Source organism: Castor canadensis, chromosome 5 (assembly GCF_047511655.1).
Source record: "Castor canadensis chromosome 5, mCasCan1.hap1v2, whole genome shotgun sequence".
NCBI lineage: Eukaryota > Metazoa > Chordata > Mammalia > Rodentia > Castoridae > Castor > Castor canadensis.
Genome location: NC_133390.1, coordinates 146400044 through 146412516, shown reverse-complemented (window position 1 = coordinate 146412516; position 12473 = coordinate 146400044). Strand labels below are relative to the sequence as shown.

General features: G+C 36.1%; 1 protein-coding gene across 1 annotated transcript in view; it reads left to right on the top strand.

Moving 5' to 3' along the window:
• Window positions 1–12473, top strand: part of Slx4ip (SLX4 interacting protein) — a 230927-nt gene that overhangs the window by 159149 nt on the left and 59305 nt on the right. The window contains 1 exon segment of the mRNA XM_074074342.1: window positions 3908–3997. Within this exon segment, the coding sequence (XP_073930443.1) occupies window positions 3908–3997 (90 nt within the window).

Sequence of the window (12473 nt, the reverse complement as noted above, 5' to 3'; positions counted from 1 at the left end):
ATCTCTAATTTTGTTGAAGAGAGAGTATAAGCAATAATAGGAAGGAACAAGGGTTTTTGCTGGTTGAGATAAGGATAGCTATACAGGGAGTTGATTCACATTGATTTCCTGTGCGTGTGTGTTACCTTCTAGATTAATTCTTTTTGATCTAACCTTTTCTCTAGTTCCTGGTCCCCTTCTCCTATTGGCCTCAGTTGCTTTTAAGGTATCTGCTTTAGTTTCTCTGAGTTGAGGGCAACAAATGCTGTCTAGTTTTTTAGGTGTCTTACCTAACCTCATACCTCCCTTGTGTGCTCTTGCTTTATCACGTGATAAAAGTCCAATACCCTTGTTGTGTTTGCCCTTGATCTAATGTCCGCATATAAGGGAGAACATACGATTTTTGGTCTTTTGGGCCAGGCTAACCTCACTCAGAATGATGTTCTCCAATTCCATCCATTTACCAGCGAATGATAACATTTCGTTCTTCTTCATGGCTGCATAAAATTCCATTGTGTATAGATACCACATTTTCTTAATCCATTCATCAGTGGTGGGGCATCGTGGCTGTTTCCATAACTTGGCTATTGTGAATAGTGCTGCAATAAACATGGGTGTGCAAGTGCCTCTGGAGTAACCTGTGTCACATTCTTTTGGGTATATCCCCAAGAGAGGTATTGCTGGATCAAATGGTAGATCAATGTTTAGCTTTTCAAGTAGCCTCCAAATTGTTTTCCAAAGTGGTTGTACTAGTCTACATTCCCACCAACAGTGTAAGAGGGTTCCTTTTTCCCCGAATCCTCGCCAACACCTGTTGTTAGTGGTGTTGCTGATGATGGCTATTCTAACAGGGGTGAGGTGGAATGTTAGTGTGGTTTTAATTTGCATTTCCTTTATTGCTAGAGATGGTGAGCATTTTTTCATGTGCTTTTTGGCCATTTGAATTTCTTCTTTTGAGAAAGTTCTGTTTAGTTGACTTGCCCATTTCTTTATTGGTTCATTAGTTTTGGGAGAATTTAGTTTTTTTAAGTTCCCTATATATTCTGGTTCTCAGTCCTTTGATGTGTAACTGGCAAATATTTTCTCCCACTCTGTGGGTGTTCTCTTCAGTTTAGAGACCATTTCTTTTGTTGAGCAGAAGCTTTTTACTTTTATGAGGTCCCATTTATTTCTGCTATCTCTTAGTTGCTGTGCTGCTGGGGTTTCATTGAGAAAGTTCTTGCCTATACCTATTAATTCCAGAGTATTTCCTACTCTTTCCTGTATCAACTTTGGAGTTTGGGGTCTGATATTAAGGTCCTTGATCCATTTTGAGTTAATATTGGTATAGGGTGATATACATGGATCTAGTTTCAGTTTTTTACAGACTGCTAACCAGTTTTCCCAGCAGTTTTTGTTGAAGAGGCTGCTTTTTCTCCATCGTATATTTTTAGTGCCTTTGTCAAAGACAAGTTGGTTATAGTTGTGTGGCTTCATATCTAGGTCTTCTATTCTGTTCCACTGGTCTTCATGTCTGTTTTTGTGCCAGTACCATGCTGTTTTTATTGTTATTGCTTTGTAATATAGTTTGAAGTCGGGTATCGTGATACCTCCAGCGTTGTTCTTTTGACTGAGTATTGCCTTGGCTATTTGTGGCCTCTTGTGTTTCCATATAAATTTCACGGTAGATTTTTCAATGTCTTTAATGAATGTCATTGGAATTTTGATGGGAATTGCATTAAACATGTAGATTACTTTTGGGAGTATAGACATTTTTACTTTGTTGATTCTACTAACCCATGAGCATGGGAGATCTCTCCACTTTCTATAGTCTTCCTCAATCTCTTTCTTCAGAAGTTTATAGTTTTCCTTGTAGAGGTTGTTCACATCCTTTGTTAAGTTTATACCTAGGTATTTGATTTTTTTTTTGATGCTATTGTAAATGGAATTGTTTTCATATATTCTTTCTCAGATTGTTCATTATTAGTGTATAGAAATGCTAATGATTTTTCTATGTTGATTTTATATCCTGCTGCCTTGCTATAGCTATTGATGGTGTCTAGGAGCTTTTCAGTAGCTTTGTGCTACTTCTAAGTCATTTCCTCTGTGGGCATCAGCCACTGCTCTGATCTGTTTTCCTATAAATGATATAATTTAATTTGTTCATGGCTGAGTAATAGTCCATGGGAGATCTACCTATGTCTATAGATAGATATAATATTCCTATATATATGTATGTATGTATGTGTATATATAGAGATAGAGAGAGAGAGAGAAAGAGAGAGAGAGAGAGTGTGTGTACTTCATCTGATTCCACAGTTTAGCTTTTTTGAACAGAGAGCTACAATAAAGATTAATATGCAGGTATCTCCGTTGTATATTGATTTGCACTCCTTCAAATATATCCCCAAGAGTGATATAGCAGGGTCATAAAGTAGGCCTAGTCTAGTTTTTTAAGGAATCTCCATGCTAATTTCCAGTGGTTGCACTAGTTTACATTTCCACAAACAGTGTATGAGAACTTCTTTTCCCTGTGTCTTTGCAAACATATGTTGTTGTTTGTGTTCTTGTTGATTGACAGTCTGACTGGGATGAGATAGAATGCTAGTATTGTTTTAATTTGCAATTCCTTTATGGCTTTTTTTCCTTATTTACAGCTTTCTGGATCTTGTGTAAGAAATCTTTTCCTGGCCTAAAGGTCAGAAAGATAGTGTTTGTTTTTTATGTTTAGGTCTATAATCCACCTCAAATTAAATTTTATATATGCTAATGAGAGGGATCAAGTTTCATTTTCTGTCTGTGTCTGTTTTGCTAACACCATTAGTTGAAACTACTTTCCTTTCACCATTGAATTATAGCACAAAATTTAAAAATATACTGCACCGGAAAGGTATAAAAGTAGCTTTTCCCTGTGGCCATAAACTAAACCTCTGGATCTCTTAGGCGTCTGCAGTCTTTGGCTTTGGTTGTCCATTCCTTTCCAAATTAATTTGTTCACACTTATCTTGTGATTCTTAGAAATTACTCATTAGGGATGAGGATTTATAAGGCTGCAGCTTTTTTTTTTCAATAGTACTGGAGTTTGAACTCAGGACTTCTCACTGGCAAGGCAGGTGCTCTACTGCTTGAGCCATAACTCAAGCCCAAGGCTACAGCTTCTTATAGGAGATATAGCTCTGCTATCCAGTATAGAGCCAATAGTCACATGGTGTTGTTTAAATTAAATTAAAAATTGTAGCTTTTCACTCAAGGTAGACACATTGTGAAGGTAGACATGTGAAGTAGCCACATATGTCTATTGGCTATCTATGAAAAGCATAGACATACAATATTTTAATTTCTACTAAGTGGTGCTACCCAATAGAATAAGAGTGGAGACAGGCCTTATACAGTTTGTGGCATATTTTAATGAAATTTTTTTCAGTTGTGATAAATGGCATTCAACATCTATCTTCCTCTCCTTGCTTCCTTCCTATTCTCTGGGCTTCTGTTTCTATTCCAAGATGTTTGTCCCAGTCAGTTCTTTGTCTGTCTAAAGCTGTAATAGTTTATATCTAATCTTTCCTACTTAGAAGATAGAAATCTCCTGGCTGTGCACAGAATCATTTTTTCCTGAAGCATACCTAGTTTTGACCTATTTAATAACTTCTCTCAATGTTTGATAACTTCAGCTGTCACTGAGATGTCTGGGCATCCCCTTTCAAGGTATGGCCCAGAGATAGATATTTTGTCATTTCTAACCTGATTAACCCTGTATTTCTCCTTAGCATTTCCACTATAAACATTCAACTTATGAAAAGTAATAGCTTAGATATATAGCCCATGTTAAGATTTGTATCCAGTAGTGAACTTTGTTGCTATCCATCCATGAGCAGCCACATAGAAATTTGTGAGGTTTTGTCTCATTGTTTGCTGCATGGGCTCTGACTTTGCCATTAATGTCTTTCAGTGTAGGAATTTTGCTGACCTGGTGGATCTTCATATATTGCCACAAGGTTCAAACAGAAATACCAGCTGGTTTTCTGAACAGAAGAAAGAGGTACCAAAACCTTTTTGCTATTTAAACAAAAGTAGTTGTAGCTGCTAGAAGAAATGTTACAATATTTTTATTAGTGGGAAAATATACTGAATGATATTTAGCTCTTGAAAAACAATTGTGTTCTCAATAACAGACACATATACATCACTTTTTTTCCCATTCAGAATCTGACACATACATATGCTTCAAATGCTACTCTATCATTGTGTGATTATTTATTATTTTGTGTGTGGTGTTCAGGATTTAACTCAGGCTTTTTCATATGCTAGGCAAACACTACAACTGAGTTGAGCTATATCCCCATCCCCAACTATATTATTTAAACCAAAAACTTCCCCATCCCTTTGTTTTTGGGGAAAGGATTCATTTATTAAAAGGGGAAGAAAAAGAAGTTAAAGTATTCCACATAAATAGGGATTTTGATCTGAGTTATGTGAAGGATGACTGGGTACCTGGAGCAGGTATGGAGGTTAACATGTGGGTAATCTTTCACACCTGTTTTAAATGTTCATCTTTTGTCTTCCGTCATCCTTTCATTGTCAAGTGCATTTGAAAAATGGAGAGATACATAGTTGTTCCTTCTCTCATATTGGCCAGTCAGTCAGAAAAGCACACAGTCTTATATGGGTGGGTAGTTGACCCTTGAAAACAGTTTTGGACTGTGCAGATCCATTTATATGTGGAATTTATTTCTGGAGAGTTTCAATAGTTTGAAAAAACTCTCAGATGACCTTGGTAGCCTTGAAATATTGGAAAGATTAATAAAAAGTTAGGTATGCTATGATTGCATTAAATATGTAGTTAATAATCTGTTTTATTTACTAGCATAAAATACATGCAAATCTATTGTAGAAAGCTAAAATTTATCAAAAGTTAAGCACACAAACCCAGACTGTGAATGGCACCACTTGCAGTTGAGAGAAATGTGAATACATATAAAGATGCAAATATAAATATTAAATCATTACTGCCCAAAGTTAGCTGTAGTAATCCTGTTCTACTGTAATAATTTGTAAGCTATCATTGCTATTACAGTGAGCTCAGGTGTGTATCTGTGAGCTAGTCATGCTACATGAACTGTTCATCTCTTAGTAAATTGTGTGTCATAGTAGAAAGTGATCTTTTGCAGTTCTCATATAGTTCTCATGTAGTTTCACCACATATAACAAAGAAAGTATGTGTTGATTGACTGTTCTTTTCATTAGTAATGCTTTCCAGTCAATAGTAGTTAAGCTTGGGGGAGTCACAAATTACACACAGATTTCCAACAGTGTAGAGAGACAGTGCTCCTAACCCCCATGTTTTCCAAGAGACAACTCTCTGATGTTTAACCTCCCTGCATTTCAGTCTTCTTATCTGCAAACTAAGGAGTAAATTTTATTGCAAATTAGCTAGTGATAGTCCCCCCTCCCAAAAAAAACTTTCCTGTTATAATTTTTTTTTCAGTCAGTTTTTGGAGATCACTAAAACTCTCCCATCTACCTCCCCCCAACTCTATTCCCATCCCCAAAACCAGGATGATACATTTTCAGCCAAAAGGTAACATCATCCGGACTTTTCTGTATTATTTTGCGAAGGATACCTGGCGAACCCTAGAGAAGACATAGGTTTAGTATGATAGACATCATCCAGGTAAGTCCTCTTCAGGACTTAATAATTAGTAGGCCAATATCTCCTACAGCCACTCAAAGCCTTAGCTTATTGACATATGTCTATATGATTCAAATAAATTCCTAAAGTGACTACTATTTCACACAAGGCAAGCTTATCTGAAAAGCTTCTGACTTGACTTACATTGACAGTGTTCTGGAATCTACCATTCCAGGCTCGGATTTTTCTTCATTCTCTCTCACCTTTACCACTTTGGCCTTAGAGCTTTTGTGTTGATATTTTGTCAGTTATACCCAAAAGACAGTTGATGTGGAATATTCTGAAGCCCTGCAAGGATACGTGATCACCTGCTAGGGAAAGTGTGAGGCCAGATTTTTTTCAAGGTGTCAAATGCAGCTACATTGCTCCAACTGGCACCAACTTCAGAGCAGTGAGGCATGATTTAGCAAAAATGTGCAGTGCATGATAAGACCTGCAGAGCAATGCTGCAGTGGCACCTGTGAGAGGGCAGGTCATGTCAGCAAGCCGAACTTTCCTCTCAAAGCTAAGTAGATGGTTTGCTACCTCTGCTTTAAGTTGTTCCTTTAAAAAATATATGTTCACTGACATGACATTAAAATTTCTCTGTAATAATTTTTATGTGAGTCTAAGCAGGGAGAAGAGCTAGTTGAAGAAAACTTAAGACATTACATATGTTCAGTGTCTCTGTGCTTTCATTGTTTTTTATCATTAGATCATCTCATGATTGGGATTTCATGGTCAGCCAGATTGATTACATTTTAACAGCCATTTTATATAACAAAAGTCTAAGAATATCCAGTTCCTTTTTAGAAAAATGAATTAATTACAAGTATTAAACATATGTTTATTTTGCATCCAGCCCAAGTAGTCTTTGTACCCAAACAGTCAAGATCAAACTGTTCCATTTGTAAACATGAGGAAATAAACATAAGCCCCTGTTAGCTGAAAGATGACATATGCATCCCTTGCTTGCTCATTGATTTTAAATTTCTCCTTTCATCTTCTCAAATGTTACTGGCAGTTTTTCTGTATCACTCTGGTTCTAAAGAGAATGTTTCACTGAATGTGTTATGGTCACTTACTGGGGTAGCTTGACCACATTGTACATAGTCTACCTTTCATCTATGAAATCTGACTTATAGAAGGAAAACCCATAACTGTAAGAAGAAACTGTAATGTGTATTGGCCTGTACTCTATTTTTATAATACTATTTTTAGTCTTGGCCTTATAGGGTATTTATGGCCAAATTTTAACAATTTTTGTTTCCATGTATGTCTTTCACATATTTTCTTGCTCAATCATAGTTGAACCCTGCATGTGAAGCAAAATTCTGTAATTGCTAAAACAACAGTACAAGGCAAGGCTGCCTTTCTGTTGTGTGAACAATGCCAAAACACTTAACTGTAAACGGATATCTGTTTTCCAAAAGGCACTACGTCTTTTTGGGCTGCAAAATGAAAAGCAGGAGAAAGGAGAAAAGTATTATTTTATCTAGAAACTTCTATTTGTGAGTTAAGGGTTTCATATACTGATTGAAGGGTACAAATATTTGCAGTAAAGGTAAAGTTTCCCTATGGTTGTTCTTCAGAGCAACTGAAAACTTTGCTCATGTTGTAATTATGAAAATTCTAAAATCAGCTTGACATGACATTGCAAGAAACCAGTGAAACAGGTTTGAGGTGGCCCGGACAACTCTGAGCCAGCTGTAGAGTCTTTCAGAACTGAACTAAGAATTATCCATCCTTAAATATCAGTTTTGTGTATAGTTTTGCTCCCTTTTCCTACATTAGATTACATTTTTCTGGTAATGCAAAAAAAAAAATCACTACATAGAGTGTCTTCCCAATGTATGATTACACTTTGAATTTTTGTTCTTTTTTTATAAGAATCACAGAAACTAATTGATATATCTAAAAGGCTGTTATTGATATCACATGCTGAAATTGTATTAAAACCCCTATTTCTGTTACATAGTAATTATTACTTCAGAGAAGTGCAAGAAATTATTTTCATTAATAGATGAACATAATGTAGTTTTATTAAAACTTATGGGCATATACATTATCATCCACAACTGTGGGGAAGAAAATCAGATGATCCATTTCCAGTTCTCTGTTTAGCCCACTGCTCAACACTTTTCCTTCACTAGTAAATTTGTAAACCTAAGGCCAAAAACTAATTATTGATAGTATTTACACTAAAGAAGAAAAAAAAATTGAACCAAGTTTGAAAACTGAGAAATTTTTGTATAAACTTCACTGTTTCTGGCTCCTCTTGAACAAATTGGAAGATCTAGGAATACTATTTATAAACATGACAACACTGTAGTGAAACAGAGGGGGTTGCCCCCTATTGCCTGGGTTCCTCATGCCACCTGCACCTATAGTACCAGAATACATTCCTACTCCTGGCTCCTTGTCTGTTTGCATTCCCCTGTCTGCCACTATAGACCCTTTTCAGGGCCTTTGTTGGTAGTCAGTTATGGCTCCATTTGACATCGATTCATCACAATACAACTAAAAGATATTTATTTGAAAATGTTCTTTACCTTACTGATTTTATCACCACATCATCCTGGCTTTTACATTGATAAACTTTTTATCTTTCTTTTGGAAGACATAGAGAAATGAATTTCTCAGATCATACAGTGAACGTACACCATAGTTTTAAATAATCTTGTTAGTTTAATCTGCAGTTATCCATAAGCATGTACAACATTCCTTTCAGCATTCATAGCTAAAGTTAAAAGACAAACAAAATGAAAGGTTCAGCATTGACTTTTTAATATGTATGAGGTTAACTTTTTTTGCATTGCATTATACCAGAAAGTTATATCTAATTTTTATATTTTCTCTAGGAAGTCTGCAGTTAAAAGAAACAATTGATTCGAGAGTCAAGGAGTATTTGGAAATTTGTAAACAGCACAGGACATCAAATGCAGAATTCACAAGATCGGTCCCTTGTCCTTAAAAGGTAAACCCAGAGCACTTTGATTTTGGACAAAGAAAATTAAATTTCTGCTTGTAGAGAATTATATTTGACTCTGACTATCATGTTAAAATAGTGATACATTTAAAAACTATGTTGAAAGAAGATAACTTTATTTGGGTAATGGAAATTAAGCAAAATACCCTGCAGGAGTTTTAATTGTAGGCAAAATATATAAAAATAGCAAATAAAACATTCCTAAGGAAACTGTAAATTTTTAAAGGTTTTTTTTTTGACAAGTACTCTTACAATGGATTTATATTATACTGACTTAAATTGATTAGTGCTTTCTACTTTTTAAAATAGTTTCATATACATCACCCTATTTCATATGTTCTCAAATGGGAGTATTTTTACTCTAGGGAACACTTGGCAATTTCTGTAAACAATTTTGTTAGTCATAACAGCAAGGGGAAGGGTGCTACTGGCATATAGTGGGTAGAGGCCAGGGATGACACTGTATATCCTACAACATGCAGAACAGAGCTGTACTGTCAGACAAGGAATTATAAGTCCCAAAATATGAAAGACACCGGGGTTGAATTATCTATCCTGTTTTCAGAAAACACACTGAGAATATCTTTGAGTTACAGGTAAAGAAACTGAAGGTTTGCAAGATGAAATGATTTGTTCAAGTAAAAAAATCATCTTCTTGAAGGCAGAGACTGTTGTTTATTTAGCATGTTTTTGCTTTCATCTTGTTCTCACCCCTGAAGTTAGTCCAATGCCTTCGGGGGTAAAGTTAGTCTCACCCTTGAAGTTACACAGATGTAGTAACATGCTGAATGAAATAACACTGGGTAATAAGCAGCAGAATCTGAACCCAGACCAAACTATTCTGACTTTCACCTCAGTGTTTTTTCTACTCTGTCAGTATTTCAGTTTGTTTTTGTTTTTTCTCTTTAAGTCAGCATTTCATAGCACTTTTTTGTTGTTGTTGTTTTTGGCAAGATCTCACCGTATAGCCCAGACTGGACTCAAACTTGTGATCCTCCAGCCTCAGCTTTCCAAGTTCTGGGATTAGAGGTGGGCAATGCCATGCCCAGTTCATAGCACTCTTTGTGGTACAAAGGCAGTCAACCCACATAATACTTAGAGAGCAGTGGCTAGACTGCCGTGAGCCCAGTAATGCTCATGTAACATCATTTAGGAGAAACATAGTGTTCAGTACTCCATCTGAGAGCTTCCTTATGCAGAGCATTCACACTGTTGTAGATGATGAATAGGCTGATTAATAAGGGAAGGAAGCTAAATATTCAATTTCCCAGCCTCTCTCACAGTTCTAATAAGGACCACACTTCTGGCCCCAATATGAAAATCAAAGTCTTTCTTGGGCCCATGTCGGGCGAGATATTCATTGATTTTTAAACAGAGAAGAGATCTTATTGTATATACAGTTTGTAACCCATTTTCCCCACCTAATGTATATAAACGTCCTTCACATATATCACCATTTTAAAAATATTTTAAAATATTCTTACAAAAATACTTTTGTGGCAAAATACATATAAAATTTACTATTTTATATGTAAAATGGAAGTTTACCATTTCCAAGGGTACACTTCAGTTATGTACTAATTATGCTCATATCAGCTGGTCACCAGTGACTCACGCCTATAATCCTACTTGAGAGGCTAAAATCAGGAGGATCATGGTTCCAGGCCAGTTGAGCAAATAGTTCATGAGACCCCCATCTTCAGAATAACCAGAGGGAAAAAAAAAAAGAAAGAAAAGAACCAGAGAAAAATGGACTGGAGGTGTGGCTCAAGTGAGTGCCTGCTTTGCAAGCATGAAGCTGTGAGTTCAAACCCAATCCTACCAAAAAAGAAAAAGTATGCTTACATTATTGTGCAGCTACCACTGTTACTGGTCTTCAGAACTTTTTCATCATCTCAGATTGAAACTTTGTACACATTAATTAGTAATTTCCCATTTTCTCCTCCAGTTCCTGTAGAATCATTTTACTTTCTGCTCCGAATTTGACTACTGTGGATGCCTCACAAGGTGGAGTCATATCATGTTGGTTATTTTGGTCTGGTTTATGTCACTGAACACAGTGTTTTCAAAGTTCTTATTGTAGCATTTATCAGAATTTTGTTTCTTTTTAAAGCTAAATAATACTCCATTATATTATTCCAGTATATGGTACATTTTGTTCATCCATCCATCCGTGGACATCTGGATTGTTTCTACTTTTTGGCTGTTGTGAACAATGTTGCTACAACTATTGTGAACACAAATGATCTGCTCAAGTCTCTGCTTCAGTTCCTCTGGATATGCCTAGATGTGGAATTGCTGGATCATATGGTAATTCTGTTTATTTTTTTTGAGGTACTATTATTTTGTTTTCACAATGACTGCATCATAGATTTACACCAGCAGTGCACCCGGCTCTACTTTCTCCACATACTTGCTAACATGTATTTTCTGTTATTTTGCTTGCTGGCCATCCTAATATATATGAAACAATATCTAAGTGTGGTTTTAATTGCATTTCTCTAATGATTAGTGATGTTGACCATCTTTTCATGTACTTATTGGCTATTAGTGTATCTTCTTGAGAGAAATGTCCCTCATCCATTTTTCATTGGGTTCTTTGCTTTTCTGTTTTTTGAGTTGTAGGAGTTCGTTTACTTTGCATATTAATTCCTATTGGAGATAGGATTAGCAAATATTTTCTCTGATTCTGTAGCTTGCCTTTTCACTAGTTTTGTTTTGTTTTTTGGCAGCACTGGGGTTTGAACTCAGGGCCTCTCATTTGATAGGCAGGTGCTCTACCACTTGAGCCATGCCCCCTTTTTCCTTCTTTCTTGCTCTAACTACAGCAGACTTCTGCTTCTTTTAGGGTTCTTGCCCATATTAGAACCTAGTATTCTTTTTCCATATGCTATATTCAGCTCTCTGATCAAAGTTCACTCCTCAGGGAAATGTATCCTGTCCACAGGTCACCAGCACCCTGAACTTTCCTCAACACCATTAGATGAACATCTAACTTTCCACAAATGTGTGAGCTACTTAAAGATAGGTTCTGCCCCTTTTACTCTGTTGTCTCTTTCTCATGGAGTACCTGGCTTGCAGTAGGTACTTAATATGTATTTGTATAGGTGGTTAATACTATAAATGGTTATATCTTTCTTATCCTAGTAAAGTTGGTAATTGTTATAACTTACCTTTCCTATCCTATTTCCTATGTTCATTATACTTCTGTGCCATTACTTTTATAAGCTTTTTCTTTGTCTAGTGAACTCCTATTTAAGATCCTTATCAAATATTACTTCTCCACAGTGTTCCTTACTTTCCCCTGTGTTCCACATCACTTGTCATTTAATGCTTTTATAACCTGTGTCATGTTGTATTATAATTGTGTTACTGTCTGTTTACCTGCCTTCTCCAAATCACCTTGCTGTTTTCTTCAAGGATACATACACAGAACTGTGCTCCTGGTTATAAGTGCTTACCCTTATCTAAACTGTTAGTTTTCAAAAGTATAAGTACTGTTCACCTATCTCAACCACAAGATTACTTCCCACAGATGACGGAGGCTTATCATGTTCTGGTCTATGTAACCCACACACCATGGGAACAAGGTAGAACTCACAATAGTATGCCACCATCTTAAATTGTTTATTAATAGTGTCACCATAAATGGAAGCTCGGTGCACACTTTTACTTTTTCCTCAGTGCTAAAGACATCTCTCTCTAGATATTGTGTAACTGCCTGTTCTTAGCTGCTCCCATAGTCTTACTTAAATGCCTTTTTCAAATGCAGTTTCAAGGTTACTTAGCCATGAGTCTATACCTTTTCCCCTTCAGTATTCGGCTCTGTGACCCATGTTCCCTGACTAAAGAAGTTGT